Raw genomic sequence first — 19,554 nt, 5'->3', positions numbered from 1 at the left:
GTTTCTCCTGACAATGAGGGTCCACCACTGAACCATTGCCCACTCACACTAAGTGCCTGATCCTTAGTCACACGTAATGCCGTCATAATTCCGGCTACTTCCAGTGATCATAAATCTACGCAAACATCCGCCTGTATTCTGAGTCATACACATCTTTGTGACCACACTGCCCTCAGCCCGCCGCTCATTAGTGCAGCCTTCATCACTAATATCTGCATTTGCACCTTGCCGACCCATGGGAGAAGATGAACTGACTGAGTTTGGGCAGATCTCTTCATACGCTCACCTTTGTGCCCACAACTCTGTCTACGGAGCACTTCTTCCACATGCAAATGCCCTGTTGGGTCCCAGTAACGCCCAGTCAGTTGCATGTGAGAAGCAACAGAGCTGCAGCCACTAAAGCCGCATATCCACTACACGATATAATGAACGATAACGACATCATTATAGTTCAATCGTTCATTATATTGTGCAGTGGACATTGAGCCCACACTGAACGATATATATCGTTCAGTGACGGCACACTCCCTCATCCCCGAACCTGCACAACCTGACGATATCGTCCGGTTGGACAGCAGGTTCGAGCGATGAGTGGCGGCGTCAACGACCAGCGGCACCGCGCATCGCTGGTCATTGAAGGCATATCCACTGCACGATACTGCGCGTGATAGAACGATAACGGTGTCGTCTAGTGGATATGCGGCTTATGAATCTCTCATAACTGATCTAAATTGAGTACGCAGGCAGTGACGCATGTGCAGTGCGCAACTCTGAATCGGGCCCCATGAAGTTCTTTGTGTTATAGATGATAGACAATAAAAAAAATAAAGATGTTAGGGACAGTAGGATTATACACAGCACACCTACAGTATTCAAGTCCATCTTTTGTGTGAAAAGGAGCTGGCCACCTTTAGATCAGATTACTTAGCTTACTTCTCATCGTGTTGATTGTCTTCCTGATCACTCAAATCTTCATCGTCAACAAGGTGTCCAAATGGTTCGGAAGAAATGGAAACCATGTTTGAAAGGATGACCCGGCTGTCACTGCTGCCTGTCAAGACCAGCTGGTCATGGGAATGGTTGTACCTGACACTCCAGACCCTGAAAGCAAAATCAATAGAAGAATAGATCTCATTAAAAAGAAGCAGCTATTTAGTGTGCTAAACCAGTATCTAGCCTAAAAGCTTGCTACAAACACTGTGACATCACTTGAGGCACTGTCTGACTAATATTCATGAGTTCTGACTAATATTCATGAGTGCTGAGTAATATTCATGAGTCCTGACCAATATCCATGAGTCTTGACTTAGATTCATGGTGCTTCCACAGCGTGGAATACAATTTCAAACACCAAGAGAAATTCTTGGACTCCATCACGTTGCTTCCAGCTCTCTTTCAAAAATATCCGGAATTAGCATCTTTCTCGTAAACATTAAAGAAAAGAAAACGCATACTAAACATAAATGACAAAAGGCATTTCCTTTACGATTATTCCGGGAAACAGAAATACACATCTGTTCATATGCAACCCCATTCTTCAGATATAATGTTGTATAAAACTAATGATTTAAAAATAATCTATAGTATGACATGTGTTAAAATATATATTTTACACTCTACTGTGTGAGGTTTCCATAGAAACCCCAGGCTCTACTGGGCTCTGGGGACTCTTCCATTTTGACCTTCTAGACAGACACATCATCTGCTAATGTCTAGTGTAGGAAGCACTAAATTCTCTTGTTTCTGAAATATCCCAAATAATATTGTGAAAATGCGCTCCTAAAATCTATTGTGTCAATAAATTTTGGCATTTCATTGTTAAAATTTAAATCATGTACATTTTAACATTAAAACAACTGTGTAGTAGATACAATAGGCTGAATTTTTCCAGACATGTTCAACATTACCGTAGATAATAAACGCCAACACATTGAAAATATCGACATTTGTTGATCATATTTTAAAAGAAACACATTAGCCTATAAAAATGCAATTAGTAATAGACGCTTTATTGTATTATTGTGATTTCTGTACGACTATCCTCCGTACGCTACAAGTCGCGCTACACAACGCGGGAGCTCTGTGTGAATCTGTAGCGCCAAGCGTATTTTCGTGCGATATTTATCTTCAAATGCATCTTATTCGCACAGTGATGTGAATATGTAGCACAAGCAGCTTCTGCTGATTAAAATGATATGCAGCATGCCTATGTTCTGTATGCGACTACGGGTGTATCTGCCTGCAAAATGCTATGTTACAGTGTTACAGCCGCTGACACTGTAACGTAGCATTTCGCATGCAGATACACCCGCAGTCGCTCACGGAATATAGACATGCTGCATATCATTTTAATCAGCAGAAGTGAATAAGACGCATTTGAAGGTAGAAAGTTGCACGAAAAGATGTTTGGCGCTACCGAGTCACACCACGGCATGGAGTAACTAGAAGGGCTGTTTAGCTTGCAAGGAGGCTAGATGTATGAGGACACATCTGTATCTGGGCACAGGTTTTTAGTCTTTAATACTGCCTGACACTATGACGGTTATATATTGAGCTTTAATTCATGCTTAAAGCAATCTTAATAATGTAAATCCTGACATATAAAATAAAACTTATAGAATGTCACAGAAGCTCATGTATCAAATACAGATGTATCCTCATACACCAAGCCTCAATGCGCCATGTGGCGCGAGACACCTAGAACAAGTGAGCCACCAGGTCCAGTGTGACTAGGCTTGCACTGAGCGTCTCTTTAACAACTTTTCACCTGCAAATACATTTTAGTACCAATCGTATGCCACAAACCACTTCACAAGACTACAGTCGTTAATTTGATACACAACACTTGTATATATGTGTAAGTCTGGGTTTATATACGAAGCACAACGGAACTTGGCATGGATAAAAAGCCGCGAACACGACGACAAATACCAGGGCCATAGCTAGGGTGGTGCGGCCGGTGCCGCCGCACAGAGCGGAGCAGCCCTGAGGGAGCGAAGTCGGCCGCCCACCACAATGTACCAAGTGCCTCTGTAGCATGAAAGCCAGTGCAGGCTCAGTGTCTAACACTGGCTGATGGAAAGAGGGGAGGGCAGCAGGGAGAATGGTGCGGCCGCTGCCTCACTCAAAACGCTCAGCAGCTACCGCCCCGCCACAAGTGGAGTTGTCACAGCCAGCGTGCAGCACTGGGCTAGCTATGAGGAAGAGATATAGGGGGAGCAGGGCGTGGGTAAGAGGAGAGGGGTGGTTGGGCAGTGTGTCCTGTAGGGGGGCAGGTGAGGGGGGTGCGCTTTGAGGGATGCAGTGTGAGCAAGAGCAGTGTGGGGATGTGACCGGGCTGTGTGAGGATGGCAGTGAGCTGTGAGTGGGGGCTGTGTGAGGAGGGCAGTGAGCTGTGAGTGGGGGCTGTGTGAGGAGGGCAGTGAGCTGTGAGTGGGGGCTGTGTGAGGATGGCAGTGAGCTGTGAGTGGGGGCTGTGTGAGGAGGGCAGTGAGCTGTGAGCAGGGGCTGTGTGAGGAGGGCAGTGAGCTATGAGCAGGGGCTGTGTGAGGAGGGTAGTGAGCTGTGAGTGGGGGCTGTGTGAGGAGGGCAGTGAGCTGTGAGTGGGGGCTGTGTGAGGAGGGTAGTGAGCTGTGAGCAGGGGCTGTGTGAGGAGGGCAGTGAGCTGTGAGTGGGGGCTGTGTGAGGAGGGCAGTGAGCTGTGAGCAGGGGCTGTGTGAGGAGGGCAGTGAGCTATGAGCAGGGGCTGTGTGAGGAGGGTAGTGAGCTGTGAGTGGGGGCTGTGTGAGGAGGGCAGTGAGCTGTGAGTGGGGGCTGTGTGAGGAGGGTAGTGAGCTGTGAGCAGGGGCTGTGTGAGGAGGGCAGTGAGCTATGAGCAGGGGCTGTGTGAGGAGGGCAGTAAGCTGGGAGGGGCGAGCAGTGTGGGCTGTGTGAGGAGGGCAGTGATAGCTATAAGTGGGACCAGTGTGGGCTGTGATTTGTTGCACTGATTTCTTTAAGGGGGACAGTGAGAATGGGGGCATTGGGATATGTGACAGGGAACAGTGTAGGCTGTACTTGGAGGGCACTGATAGCTATAGGTGGGGCCTGTGAGCAGTGAGAGCATGAGACGGGGGCAGTGTGGGCTGTGATTGGGGGCAGTGATAGCTATAAATGGGGCCTGTAATAGTGTGGGCTGTGATTGGGTGATATAACATGTATAAAGCACACTACTGTGTAGCGTAATGTGTATAAAGGGCTCTATGTGACACAATGTGTATAAGGGGTACTACTGTGTAGCGTAATGTGTTTAAGGGGTACTACTGTGTAGCGTAATGTGTAGAAAGGGCTCTATGTTACACAATGTGTATAAGGGGTACTACTGTGTAGCGTAATGTGTATAAAGGGTTCTATGTGACACAATGTGTATAAGGGGTACTACTGTGTAGCGTAATGTGTTTAAGGGGTACTACTGTGTAGCGTAATGTGTAGAAAGGGCTCTATGTTACACAATGTGTATAAGAGGTACTACTGTGTAGCGTAATGTGTATAAAGGGCTCTATGTGACACAATGTGTATAAGGGGTACTAATGTGTGGCATAATGTGTATAAGGGGTACTACTGTGTAGCGTAATGTGTATAAAGGGCTCTATGTTACACAATGTGTATAAGGGGTACTACTAGGTGGCATAATGTGTATAAGGGGTACTACTGTGTAGCGTAATGTGTATAAAGGGCTCCATGTGACAATGGAGCTCATTCAGACCCGCTCGCAAGTTGCGGTCGCTCGCTGGCAAAAAGTGGCCAGTTATTTAAATGAAGTGCTCGCACTGCGTCGCGTAAGGACGCCCATCATGTTTTAGTGACCTACGGCAAAGTGCGCTCGCAAGTGTATGAAGACGCCCCTTTGCCACTCGCAACACACGTCATCTCCGGGAAATGAAGGATTAATCGGGACCATCATGAGCCATTGGGGCTGCCTTAACCTGCCGCAAGCACAGCGATCAGTACTGGATGAAATACATGCAGGTGACGTGTACAATGACATTACTTTGCTAATTATGCACGCCCTTTAAACAGCGTTTTGGCGGCCTGACACGCCTGCGTCGCACATTCACTCCCCCGTTCACAAGCACTTTCCCCTGTTACCTCCCACAAACGGCACAAATCTGTCACTCAAAGTAGCGACCTGATAGTGGCTTACGAGCAACCAAAATCAGATCGCAACGAATGGCTTGCGCACACGCACTGCAAATTATACGCATGCGCAGATGGGCGAAAATCGCTCAGAGAGAGCGATCGCACCTTAGTGAGCGGGTCTGAATCAGGTCCAATGTGTACAAGGGGTACTACTGTGTGGCATAATGTGTATAAGGGGTACTACTGTGTGGCGTAACATGTATTAAGGGTACTACTGTGAGGCGTAACATGTATAAGGGGTACTACTGTGAGGCGTAACATGTATAAGGGGTACTACTGTGAGGCGTAGCATGTATAAAAGGGGCTTGGGGTACTACTGTGCGGTGTAATGTGAATAACGGACACCAATGTGCGGTGTAATATGTGCTTTTGTGTGGCCACATCCCATCCCGTGAGGTCACACCCCTTTTATTTTTGAGCATGCCTCTGCTGCGCACTATCACTGTTTAAAATATGGGGGGGGGGCCCCAATGCTGTTTCTGGCACAGGGCACCAAAATGCCTAGCTACGGCACTGACAAATAGTCATACATGCCACATAAAGACATCAGTTCAGAACCTGCAAGCTCATTCTTTCACTTCTGCGACAAGCAAGTGTTAGTGGGATCCAGTCACCGATGAGGCATTTCTTATGGCTGCAAGATGCACTGATAAGAGATGCTTCTTTACGGGGCAAAAATGTGGGTAGTCATAAATAGGCATATACAGTGTCGCTAAAAGAAAAAAAAAAAATGTGTACCAGCCAGGGCTGGATTATCCAATTAATGTGAAGGCTATTAATATTCATGATGGTTGGAGTTTTAAAGGCCTGTGTAATAAAAGTGAATATAGTTAGTAAAATAGACCTGACATATGCTGAGTCACATCAGCCTGCCCTCGCTCTGCCCCCCTGTAATAGGAACTTGTGCCAGCGCTGGTTCTCCTCTGGAATGTCCCCTCTCAGTCATGTCAGTGAGAGCCATGTGTGTGGAGTGGAGGGAAGATTGCACATGTCAATCTCAGGACATGCCATTCTGCGTTATTATATCCATTAAGGCTTTTACTGGAGAAGCAGACATATTTATTAAATGCAGTTGCTATACATTGTCGGTGCCAGTTGGGAGATCAATTTTCCAGATGTATAGCACCTTTTTCACTTTTCCAGGAAACTAATCATCAATGATCCGCCAAGCAGCAACAACAGATGTGTCCACACATACATCTTACCTCCGTGCGCTACAAGTCGCGTTAAAAATAATGCGTGAGCGCTGTGTGATTCGGTAGCGATGAGCGTCTTTTTGTGTGACTAATATACCTTCAAATGCGTCTTACGGCGATATTATCGCACCGGCAATAATTTATCGTCGATTTTTCATGTAAAAATGGAGAGAACTTTTCTCCATTTTAAAAACAAGAGGGAGAATGTGCAAAATCCCTATTTTTGTGTAAAAATGTGGGGATTTCTTACAGAACCATTTGGACAGACCCCTAATGAAACGACCGCTGAAATTTCGGTCAATTTTTTTTTTTTCAGTGAAAAATGCGTTTAATGTATTGGGGCTGGTATTTCAGTGGGCAACAAAGATGCGCCAAGTGTTTTAAACATCGCACGTGGCTGGCGCAGGTGTTTTTTTAGCGGTTTTAAAAAACCACCTACGCCAGCCCCCTGTGATATTTAAAACACTTGGCGCATCCTTATGGCACTCTGAAATACCAGACCCAATACGTTAAACGCATTTTTTTCACGGGAAAAAAAAAATAATTTACCGAAATTTCAGCGGTTGTTTTTCACCAAAGTACGCAACTTACAAAATGTTTTTCGCTAAAGTATCATTTGGGGGGCTGTCCAAAGGGTTCTGTAAGAAATCCCCACATGTTTACACAAAAATAGGGATGTTGCTAATTTTTTTTGCCTCCCCTAGGCTGGAGAAATGCTTTCTTGTTGGCGAAATTGGCTTATCGCGGCTGATATATCGGTCGAACAGACGGCCGATTCGCAAACGATGGCGAAAACGTCCGATTTCGACTCTAATTGAATACGGCCCTTAGTAGTAAAGGGATGTGAATAGGACCCACAAGCAGCTTCTGCTGATTAAAAAGATACGTGTCATGCCTATATTCTGTGAGCGACTGCATCTGCATGAGAAATACTATGTTACAGTGTCACAGCCGGTGACACTGTAACACAGCGCAACGCAGCTTTTCACACTGCACACAGAATATAAGCATGACGCATATCATTTTAATCAGCAGAAGCTGCTTGTGCGTCCTATTTGCATCGATTTGTGACCAAGACCTATTTGAAGGTATAAAGTCGCACACAAAGACTGAGTCAAGCCACGGCGCGACTAGAAAGGCTGTTCAACGTGCAAGGAAGTGAGATGTATGTGGACACATCTGTAAGCTTAAGATAGCTAATAATAGCAGGTAATAAAAGCTGCAAGAACAGGTTAGAAGAGTGCACCACGGTCTTGCCCTGAATATGAATATACCACACTTTTTATATTGTTTTATCCGATTAAATATACTGCAATCAAGTGATAGAGCTACATGTACTGACTCCCTATTTCAATAGCACATATAAAACCTAAATTCTGATACAGACATGTCCATGCTCAATATCTCCCTCTGCTAACTCATCTCGTTCTGTGTTTGGTCTATTGTTTGCTTAAACACATACGTATTGAGTTTGCTGCGCTGCCATCTGTGCCTATATACCGGCAGCATGATGTAAATGGAACAGCTTGCTTTGCATACAACAGAAATAAACACTGAGAAACAGAAGCCCTGCGAGCCTCACCAATGAGAGTGTTCCTCTAGTGTTTTCACTGGCTCATTAACATTCCTGGTATCCCAGAACTTCACTTTGCAATCATCCCCGCAACTGGCCAAGTAGTACTGTTTGTTGGGATTGAAGTCAAGGTCTCGAACCAGCTGGCCGTGGGCATTGTCTATGCAGTAGATCTGCCTGGAAAGAGAGTAAACAAACAATCGTGTGTTACTTGTGCCATCGATAACAATACAAAAAGCATTTCTCTACCAGACATATCTGGAACAGTCAATAGTGAAATCAGCCAACTATAAACCATGCAAAGAAGTATTTTTTTTCTCACATAATTTCATTCATAGTTGAATTTTACATTACTGATCTGTTTCAATATGGAAGTGTAAATGCAGAAAAATCCCACCACGGCGTTCAAATTTGATACTACTCATTCAATAAATCAACATAATCCAGATAATGGTTAGCATTACTGCCTCACTGCACTGAGGTCGGAGGGTTTGATTCCCGTAACTGTTTGGAGTTTGTATATTCTCCCTTTGCTTGCGTGGGTTTCCTCCTGATACTCCTGTTTCCTCCCAAAATCCAAAAATATACTGGTAGGTTAATTGGCTCCTGACATACCCTATCGATTGTAAGCTCCACTGGGGCAGGGACTGAAGTGAATGGCCAAATAGTCTCTTTAAAGCGCTGCAGAACATATGTGCGTTATATAAATTACTGAATTACTGGTAATAAATAAGTGAAATTATCTGTACATAAAATTGAAAAGGAGACGTCTAAAAAAAAAATATATATATTATCACGTTTTATTCTTTAGAAAAGGGTACGGTCTGTTATCAATATAACTAAAATAACATTTCAAAGTATGTTTTTCTCTCCGTCTTATTGATTTGTACTGTGTCAAGTCCTCTATGCATCTAAAAAAAGACTTGGACAGGAGATAGGACTCGTTTAACAAATCCTCTTCTAGTCACTCAACTCAGCCTCTCGGGTACAGACGACCTTATTTGAACATTCCCCCCAAAAAAAATTTGTGCACCATTGCTATCAACTAGTGGCGGATTTTACCTAGGGGTTGTGGAACTGCAGCCCCCCCCAGTAAAATGCACCTCCCGCAGGCACTGCCTAGGTTAGCAGCAGTGGTAGTGACTTCCCATTGGAAACACTGCCTGCTGATCACAGCCAGACAGGCAGTCCCAGAGGGAGGTGTTTTCTCCACCTGGCACTGCCAGTCCAGACAGCAATAGCAGAGAGAGCGCTTCCCATGGGAAGCCACTCCCCTGCTATAACGGCCGCCCTATCTGACTCACAGAGGCTGCAGCTAATGCAGCCCCTAAAAGCCAGCCTGTCTGCTAGCCTAGCAGCAACTACATGATCAAGCCACGCCCCCTGATTTAGGCCACGCCCCTTGGCAAACAGACTTTTTAGCCGCCGCTTTATCAGTAATTTAAAAAAAAAATAAAAATAACGTAAATTTATACACAAACTTTACTTTAATATCCAATTTAATGTCCCCTGGAGCCTGCAGCCAACCTAACACTGAGGCCTCTACTCATCTTCATGAACATAGAGATGTGTCCTCATACACCAAGCCTCAATACGCCAAGCAATGCGAGACGCTTAGCGCAAGTTAGCCGTGCCGAGCAGTGTAGCGTAAATAGCACTGAATCTGTGCCAAAGACGCTTGGTAGCACTTCATATACAGATTCAGACTCACTCGCACACAGATGTTCATGTGTCGCACATCAAAATAACCAGTGCAGTCTTCTTAAGCGGGTCTGTCTCATTGTCTAATTTGTGTGACTAAGATGCAAATTTGAGCGAAAGAGACGCTTGGCCAAGTAGAGTCACATGGAACCTGTATTCTTTAAAGTTGTGTTAAGTATTTATTTTCACCAATTAATGAAAAATGTTCAGCTATGACTCAATATACTAAAAATCTTTTCAACCAACCACTTTATTAATCAATTACATAAACATTTTAAATTCACACCTAAGATTTGCTCAGTTTAGCATAATGTATGGCTTATGGTAATGAGAGTTAGGGGTCATTAGGACGGAATCGGTATGAAATACCGCCGTCCCTCTGGATGGCAGTTCGAATCCCGTCCGCGGCAGGCCGACAGAAGCAGAGATCCCAGCAGCGGAAGCCCAACAGCGCTGGAAATCCCGATCATCCACAGGTAAGTAAAAACTAACCTAACCCCCTAACCCTCCCTAGGGGTGCCTAACTCTAACCTCCCCCCCAAGTGCCTAAACCTAATCCCCCCCTGTAAGTGCCTAACCCTAACCCGCCCCCTTCCCCGCTGCCTACACCTAAATCCCCCGGTGGAGTGCCTAACCCTAACCTCCCCCCGGGGTTGCCTAACCCTAACCCTCCCTCCCCCTAGCCTAACCCTAACCCTCCCGGGGGCGTGCCTAACCCTAAGTTCCGGGGGTGACTAAACCTAACGCTCCCCCCCCCCCGAGGCTGTCCGCTTGCGGCGCCCGGCATCCCTTCGATCGGGATGCCGGGCGCCTGTCTCCTGGCGTTGGGAAAATGACAGACGCCTAGATATAGACGCCTGTCATTTAACCCTCGCCGGGATAAAGCAGTCGGGAAGCCGGCTGTCGGGATTAAGACAGCTGGTTTCCCGATTGCATCCCCATTAGGACATTGTACCTAAAATTACATCCTACAGTGCAGGATTAAAGTAATTGTACCTAAAACTACATCTTACAGACGCAAAACAGTTTCCATTAAAAGTATAGGATGAGACCCTAAGATGGCCAGTGAAATTCAAGCCCATTCGTGAAGTGGAAATTAGGAATGCCCCTAACCAAGCATCCTCTTATTTTAATCATCTATCTGCTAATGGAAATCTCATTTCAGCTTCTCCCAGCAGCATGGGAAAAGCTTGGCAACAGAGCTACATGGTCATACTATGCATCAGCACCTGAAACTTTAATGTTACTATTTGATTTCAAGTCACCCCACCCACATAAAAAGTGCCCTATAACTTATTGTAGTTGTACATAAGGAGGAGCACTGAAAGTTCTTCGTATGTTATGGTGAGCTTTGGAACTAATATGTTCTATCCCTATTTACGGACTAAAGTGAGCTTACATTAACCAACAGAGTGGATATTAAGACACTTCTCTCACTTCTGATAATTTGCTTCTTGTATGTTTATGTGACGCACATAAAGAGAACTGACATATTGTTCCTCCAACCCTCGGACCCTAGATCCAGACAAATCCGGCTGTACTGTAAGTACAGCATATAGCTGCAATTACTCGTGGGTGTATGATGATTGTCCCTAATTAAATCAAAATGACGAAAAGTTGAGACAAGATTCAATATTGAAAGTGTGCTCTAGATTTGAAGCGTTATGGTCCCTCAAGTGGAATGCTTATCTAAATGTTGTCATCCAGATCAATATTTATACAGGGAAATAAATATAAACATAGTATAATATTGCAAGAGGAAAAGTAATAAGTAGACCTCCTGGAGAGTAAAACAAAACTGAATGAGAGCCATTAAAAAATACCCCTTGAGGGTAGAAACATGTTGGCTTGGTTTGTGTGCCAGTCAACAGGGTCAGCATACAAGATACAGAGGAGCACAGAGAAGGAACATGTAAACTCTAGCGTGTAAATGCTACTGTATGACTGGCAAGATATGCCTGTAACAGGTGGCCATTTAAGGACCAGCCCCCAGATGACACTGATAACATGTGGTCAGAATCCAAAACTCAGAATGATAACTGAGATGTCAAGAAAACCAGCGAAAATACTGTAGAAGTGACTCTCTAGGGTGCTTCTGACAACAGCTGCCCCACTGGTCCTACCCAAGGGATAGAAGGATAGAGCTACAAAAAAAAGGTGCGGTAGATAGTGCTAATCTGATGGGTAGAAATAATAAAGAACACTTTCTTTGAGGACATAAGTACTTCTCAGGCAGATCCTCATGGGAACCACGTGGAAAAAGAATGTAAATACTATATAGTGAAGTACATACAAGTAACAGGATGGATATATCATTCAGGTGAGTAAATAGATGCGGAAAAACACAAGGAGATAGAATTGATGGGGAGAACCCCCATAACATAAAGTGCTTACAAGATGTGTTCTTGTTAGGTGGTGTTCAATAATGACAGTGCTTTTCTGGACATCTGATGTGAATGATGAAACTCCAACCAATCATAGGGTGAGATGGAGAATCGCACAATAGTATAGTAAATTCACAAATAAATTATTCATACAACAAATAAATGAAACACATAGTAATACAGCTATCCCAGAGGCCGAATTTGAATACTTAAAAATAGCGAATCCAGTTACCCCGGTAATTTGTTTTACTGAAAATCCATAAAAGTGGTACAGACCCTTCATCATCTGGCACCAAAAGTTTGACATCAAACCTTTCCATGTTCATAGACTGTAACCTACAACCAATTGTTCAGTATACAAGGTCTTACCTTTAGAATACTATGGACACCCTTTAAATAAGCTTAAAGAGGTCAAATAGATTGCTGAAATGTTTTGGCTACTGCAGATGTCCCATCATTCTACACCACTATTGAAGATAACAAAGGGATAAAAGCAGTATGTCAGTTCCTTTCGCAGAGAACATCATCAGAAGATATGAAGGAATTTATCATATGTGGTATCAAATTTATCCTGCATAACTATTATTTTTTCTGTAAAGGTTAATTTTTTATACAATAAACCGTCAGAGCAATAGGAACCAGGTTTACCCTTAGCTATGCCATTTTATTTATGGCTTTTTGGGAAAAGACAGCTGTTTGTCCAAGTTTCACAGTAGGGTCAAACCTGGTTATGTGGTATTGTTAAATTGAAAATATTATTTGGTCCTCCAGAGATCTTAACACCTTCTGCTTCCACCACAATTCAAATAATTGCAATATTCTACTAAGTTTCAAAACCAGCAAGAAAACTATCATTTTGTTTGATCTGACCGACTATATCAAATATAATAGGATCAATACTAAATGCTACAACAACAAACGCACAGCTACATTCAATCAAACAGTAAACATCACCAAACAAGGCTCAAAGGAGTCCCATAAGGTCAACTGCTTAGGGTAAGAAGGAACTATTCAGAAAATTCAGTTTGCGCTGAACAAATTGACAAAATGGGTGAACTTTTCATCACCAAAGGCTACGAGAGAAGTTATCAACACCACAAAAGAAAAAGTTCTTGCCATGGACAGAAACAACCTGAGCAAAATCATGAGAAATAATTTGACTAACACTATCTAGGAGAGAAATAATATCTCAGCTACTGTATAATGAAATACTGTATAACTCTCAAAACAATATTTTCAAAGGTGTCATCAAGAAACATTGGCCACTGTTGTTAAAAGAACCAGTGTTGACCTGTGTTCTACCCCCCAAACCTAACTTTGATTATAGAATAGTTCTCAACCTCAAATCCAGGCTTGCAAGGAGTGCTCAGGTCTTAAAACCAACTAATCCTGTTTGCACTACTGAGTTTCATAGATGTGGAATTGCATTGTCTGCATATCCACCACAAATATTCAAAACTACAGACTTTACTGTCAAGGGCAAAATTAAAGACTTCATCACTTGCCATACTACTAAAGTGGTCTACCTGGTAGAGGACAAGTATGGTCTATTCTACACTGGACACACTACTGGAGCCCTTAAGACTCACCTAACGGAACACTGCAGGAATATCAAGATTCAAGAAAGGTAAATATTGCACTCTCCCTTCCAGAACACTTTAAAAAAGTACACAATTGTACCACAAGTGGACTCTGGGAATTCTCCTCATCAAGTCTACCTGGAGATATAGGGAGGATGAAGACCGCCTAGCTAAATCAGGCATGATGTGGATTTACAAATTAAAAACTATGACCTCTGGAGGGTTAAATTCTGACTTGGAGTTAAAATGGTTCATCTCGTCTTCATCACCTATTTTACGATCCCAATTACTTAATATTCCCCTTTTTGTTACCTATTATCATTTAACGTATTTATATATTCTATTATACTTGACATTATTTATCTGTACCATTTACTAATTATTTATATTTATTCAAAAGTGTATGCGATTACCCACTGTGAACATAAGGACTAAGAGCTGAATTCCTGGTTTTAATATATATTTAATCATCTATACTTTAATGGTGAATTCCATGCAGCCATATAATGACCATCTGTGTATTTTGCCATCAACAACAATTGTCACTAAAGTTGGGAACTTGGCAGCCCCACCACTTTAAATATGGTGATGATCAGGTCACTTCTGGTCTCCCTCTGCACATGGAATGCCGGCCACGGGTGCCAAAGACATTGCTGCTCAACTAATTCCATTTTTCAAGAACTGGCTAAGGAAAGAGCTGTAGCAGTCACATATAGTATGTAAATAGTTTAATAACAAATGCAAAAACTGTTTAGACTACAATATAATATAAAAAATATTTAAATATATTATATTAAGTACCAGGAAAAGCAAATGAGCTCAAAAAGTAATAAAGGATCTCAAAAAAAGAAAATAACTAAAAATAAAACGGGTTATCTTTTTAATTTATTTTCTTTTTCTTTCATTTTTGATATGTTGTCAGCATTTTACCTTAGTCATTACTACATATTTTTATATACCTCTCCTCAATATATCTTGACGAATATAATTATATTCATATTAGTTCGTTTTCTGACGTCTATAGATATTTTAACTGTTATCCGACGATATTTTGGAATTCTGTATACATAAAACCCCTCTTTTGACTAACAATTAGTAAATCATATTTCATTTGAATGTATTTTTTGTCGATATTTGTCGAATTATCGACAATCAGTATATTTGAATCTATATCTCCACATAAGATCGATGTTTGTCGAATTACTAATGACGAGACTACAATATTAGAGGGTGTATAGTCATAAGAGGATGTTTAGATTTATATAATTAGAGGTCTTTTTGTATTATATAGGTTCTCTAAGTTTTTGTTTTTAAAATATTATATATTTGCATTTTTTTATAAAAAGATATACATTCGTATAATAAGTATATATAGTCACACGATAACTATATAACAACCTGTTTATGAGATATCTAACCATTAATATAGCTATTCATATTTATATTCATATTTGATTTATGATATATTTTTTAATTTTATATATATTAGAATGTTATTATTCTATTTAGAATTGTATTGGTATTATTATTAATTTATATTATATATATTTTTTCTTATAGTGTTTGTCTCTATATATGTAGTACACACATATATGGTCTATAAATAATAGTTTATGTCTTTATATAATCTTTATAGACTGCTAAGACCCTAATTTTCTAATGTGGTTATCTAATTAGACATAGGTTAACATCAATTAAGATCTGATATCATGTGTAGATAAATCAGAGACACAGGGCCTGATTCAGACCCGCTCGCGAGCGCTGAACGCTCGCAAGCGGGTCGATGGTGCCCTGAGGGAGCTCCGTCGTGCGCATGCGCAAGACCCGCATAGCGACGGCCAAGCCGTCGCTATGGGTCTCACACCAAAGGGGGCGTGCTGTCGATGGTGAGTAACAGCATGCCCCTTTGGTGGGCGTGCCGAGGCGTTGTTGCCGAGACAGAGGCGTTCCCATGAGAACACCTACCGTCTGGGGCCGGCCCCACTGACATCACTAGTGATGTCAGTGGGAGTGCTTTTGGCTCTGATAGAGCCAAAAACACTCCTGGGCTTGCGGCAGCGAGACCCTACAGCAGGGTCTCGTCGCAAGCCCGATGGTCGCGATGGTCTTGACCATCGCGACCATCTTTTTGGCCGCTCGCATAAGCTGTGGGCCACCCACAGCTATGCGAGCGGCAAGGAGGCCGCTCCAATTTTAGGTAGGAGGGCCCTGATTCAGAGCGAGCGCTCTTGTCAGAGCGTCCGGCTCTGAATCAGGCCCACAATTCCATCCTTACTATGCCTCTGATGAAATGGCCTTGCTGATTAGCTGAGAAACGCATCAGGTGATTTTCATACCAGGAAGTGCAGTTTGAGCCAGGAGCCAGGAGACGCTGCCTACACACAGTACACGAGTGCACGCTGGCCTCGTGTTAGCGGCTCAGAGGGCTGACAGACGTCCGGAGCGTCGCAGCATTACCCATTAAGCGGCAGGTCGGTTTTACTACAGACTCCATTGGGAGACGGGCTGGCATGGGAGAAGTCACACATTAAGCAGCAGCTTGTTCCTGACACTGGCCCTGTCAGGTACTATTGCAGCATAGCAGCACCATTCATAGGCAACAACCTGTCTATGACCCCCCCTTTTTTTCGGGAAAACGCCTGGAGCGTCATAGAACACTGTAAGGTACCATTATTAAGGGATGCCGATTGTTGGTTTATAATATATATATATATTTTCGGCTGACCAGGATGCCGGTGACAGTCTATAGATGGTTATGTTATTCCACTGAGGGATTGTGGATTATGAATTGTAATTTAAAAGAGCTGCCTTACTAACAAGTTGGGTGATCAACTTCAGATCACTATCAGTTCCCTCTATTTGCTCCTCCTTGATCTGCCATGCTCTATCATTAACACTCAATATTAACTGCCATGCTTTGCCGCTACATCTGCTGACATTTAACATCATCATTGCCTACTATGGAAGTCTGCATATGACTTTAACCTGTCTTGCTTTGCTAGAAATATTACTCATGCACTGGTACTTTGATACATGTGTAATCTATTATTAACTATTGTTTCCACTTATTGACTACTTTGTCCTATTAGCTCATTATCTGTGCACACAAGATCATTGCTGTAGTGATGTCAGTAGTGGACTTCATGCTCTATTAGAGCAGTAAGTCCACTCGTGCTTGTGGGAGCAGAGACCCTACCACAGGGTCTCGTCGCAAGCCCGATGGTCTCGATAATCACCCACAGCTTTGCGAGCGGCCTGGAGAAAATAAAAAAAAACAGGCCCTGATTCAGAGCGAGCCCTCGCTAGCAGCAAGCGGCTCTGAATCAGGCCCTATGTGTACTATTTCACTGATTTACCATTCCCATATTTTTGATTTTCAGTTTACTTCTGGTTTTCCCACCAGGAAGTTATTACCATGAGGGGCAACCCATTTTACCCTAAAGTTACATCAACCTTGAGAAAGACCTCACCAAAGTCGAAACACGTTGACTACCCTAGACTTCAGGTCATCATCCAAGTTAATTTACCAGCCGGATGACAGCGGTTCCAAGTCACGTGCAGGATTTGGAGCCTCCTATTCATCGCGCCTTTTTACCACATTTATCTGGTTTAAACCTTAGTTGTATTGGGATACCTGAATCCATTGTTTTCGTTGTGTTAATATAAATAGTTTGAGTTTAATTGTACACATTGGATGACCAGAGATGCACTGTTAGTACTGAACACTGGGTGACAGTTGATCACTTTTATTTTGGGCTCAGACGTACAACTATTGAGTTGTGGATAAGGACAGAATAAGGTGGCCAGCAGTTATACAGATGTATCCTGCTACATATTTGCTCATAGCACGGCATTCTAGCTTCCCTGTCGCGGCATGTCAGTATGTGTTATGGCAGATACTGCACATTATGGCGTGATGAGGTGTACTGTATGCCATGATAGACTACACGCCATGAAGTACACAGTTTAACCGCTGGGTGGCGAATGCTCCACGGATGAAAACTACAGTACTGATTACAATGCTGTAGCAGTGGACTGTAATCCATGAGAGGCTGGCCAATCACGTTCAGGCAGTGTAAACAGTCACTCCTTGAAATTATCACTTTGTGTCAAGACTACAGTAAACCGCTATAGACATTATATTGTACTTACTGTACTACGGGCCATCCATGGTGTAAAGATGCCTGGTTAAAGACGCATGGGCAGTTTTTCATAAAGACAGACCATTTCAAGTTAAATTCTTTTAAAGTACTCTGCTCAACTTTATGCATTGCTCCGCACTTTCTTCATCTCCATATTATGACATCCAGCTTCATTAGACTATAAACCGCTATTATATAGTATAGGTGTGGCTCTCGATGCGGCCTGCGTGTGTGGGTGAGTGGTTAAGATGAGCGCCTTACAGAGTGGGCGCCTCGGATTCGAGACCCAGAAAGGGACAATGTCATTTTGAACATCTGCATTTTCTTCTTTGTTTAAAAAATCTTCACTGCAGGATTAAAAATAAATAATTTGGTGTGTCATTTATGAAAAATACATATCTGTGTTGGCCAGAAAACGCACAACCAGCATTAAATAGAGACAGAGCAATTCAAGTTCGATACTATTAAGGAACTTTTAAGTATAGAACCTGAAGTGATCTTTCTTTATAAAAAAACTTCCTGAGCGTCATAGGGATGGCCCTGTAATGTGTACAGTAGACAATGACAATGTCTACTGTATACCGGAAATGCCAGGTGGTGGGATGTTGCGAGCAATGTACTGATTTCGGTAGAGTTCATTAATAATATTGCACTTTCTTTATTTAATGCTGGTTGTGCGTCTTTCGGCCAGCACATATATGTATTTTTATAAATGACAGAACTCACATACCAAGTGATTTATTTTTAATCCTGTAGTAAAGATTTATAAAAAAAAAATAAAAAAAATAGCAATGTCCAAAATGACCTTTCCAGGCCTTGAACTCGAGGCGCCCACTCTATAAGGCGCTCACCACAACCACTCGTTCACACATGCCAGCGAATCGAGACCCACGCCTGTCGTGTATGTGATGTTATGTGTGCAACTTTGCAGCAGGGAATGTGTACAATACAGTGTCAATAGCAGGTGGTGGGAAGTCGGGAGCAATGTACTGAGGCCCTGATTCAGAGCCGGACGCTCTGACAGAGCGCTCGCTCTGAATCAGAGCCATCCCTCTGAATTTAAGAGCGGCCTCCTGGCCGCTCACATAGCTGTGGGTGACCACCCCCATCTATAGCGAGCGGCCAAAAGGATGGTCGCGATGGTCAAGACCATCGCAACCATCAGGCTTGCGACGAGACCCTTGCGGTAGGGTCTCGTTGCCGCAAGCCCTGGAGTGCTTTTGGCTCTATCAGAGCCAAAAGCACTCCCGCTGGCATCACTTGTGATGTCAGTGGGGCCGGCCCCAGACGGTAGGCGTTCTCATGGGAACGCCTCCGTCTGGGCAGCCACGCCCCCAGAACGCCCATCAAAGGGGGCGTGCTGTCAGTCACCATCGACAACACGCCCCCTTTGGTGCGTGACCCATAACAAGGGCTTGGCGTCGTTTTTCGGGTCTCGCGCATGTGCACGACGGAGCCGCCTCCGTCGTGTGCATGCGCACTTGGCCAACATCGACCCGCTTGCGAGCGGGTCTGAATTAGGCCCTGAGTTCAGTAGGGTACCTTAAGAATATTGAACTTGAATTGCTCTGTCTTTATTTAATCCTTCATTCATGACAAAGCACAATCCAGTACTACTGTATAATGTAATAAATGACAGGTTCCTTCAGCCAATCAGCAGATGGCGCTACAAAAGCTATGTTAGCTATTTAACACATGTGCTGTGCAGTTTAGTAAATATGACATCTGGTGGACAGAAAGTTGTATTACACACTCCGGCTTTTCCAGCACTTCAGTATGTTGCGCCTTACTGCAGCATGC

At 43.2% G+C, this 19,554-nt stretch overlaps 1 protein-coding gene across 2 annotated transcripts in view; it reads right to left on the bottom strand.

Moving 5' to 3' along the window:
- EIPR1 (EARP complex and GARP complex interacting protein 1) overlaps positions 1-19,554 on the bottom strand; it is a 280,792-nt gene that overhangs the window by 23,024 nt on the left and 238,214 nt on the right. For both annotated transcript variants that reach the window (XM_088479510.1, XM_088479511.1), the window contains 2 exons: positions 7,957-8,124; positions 934-1,101 (listed from right to left, as the gene is read on the bottom strand). In XM_088479510.1, the coding sequence (XP_088335636.1) occupies positions 934-1,101; positions 7,957-8,124 (336 nt within the window). The remainder of the gene's footprint in view (positions 1-933; positions 1,102-7,956; positions 8,125-19,554) is intronic.

The sequence above is a fragment of the Taudactylus pleione genome, unplaced genomic scaffold (assembly GCF_031769625.1).
Source record: "Taudactylus pleione unplaced genomic scaffold, aTauple2 ptg000238l, whole genome shotgun sequence".
NCBI classification, from domain to species: Eukaryota; Metazoa; Chordata; class Amphibia; order Anura; family Myobatrachidae; genus Taudactylus; species Taudactylus pleione.
The sequence above is the reverse complement of the archived record's forward strand: the minus strand, read 5'-3'. Positions and strand labels throughout refer to the sequence as shown.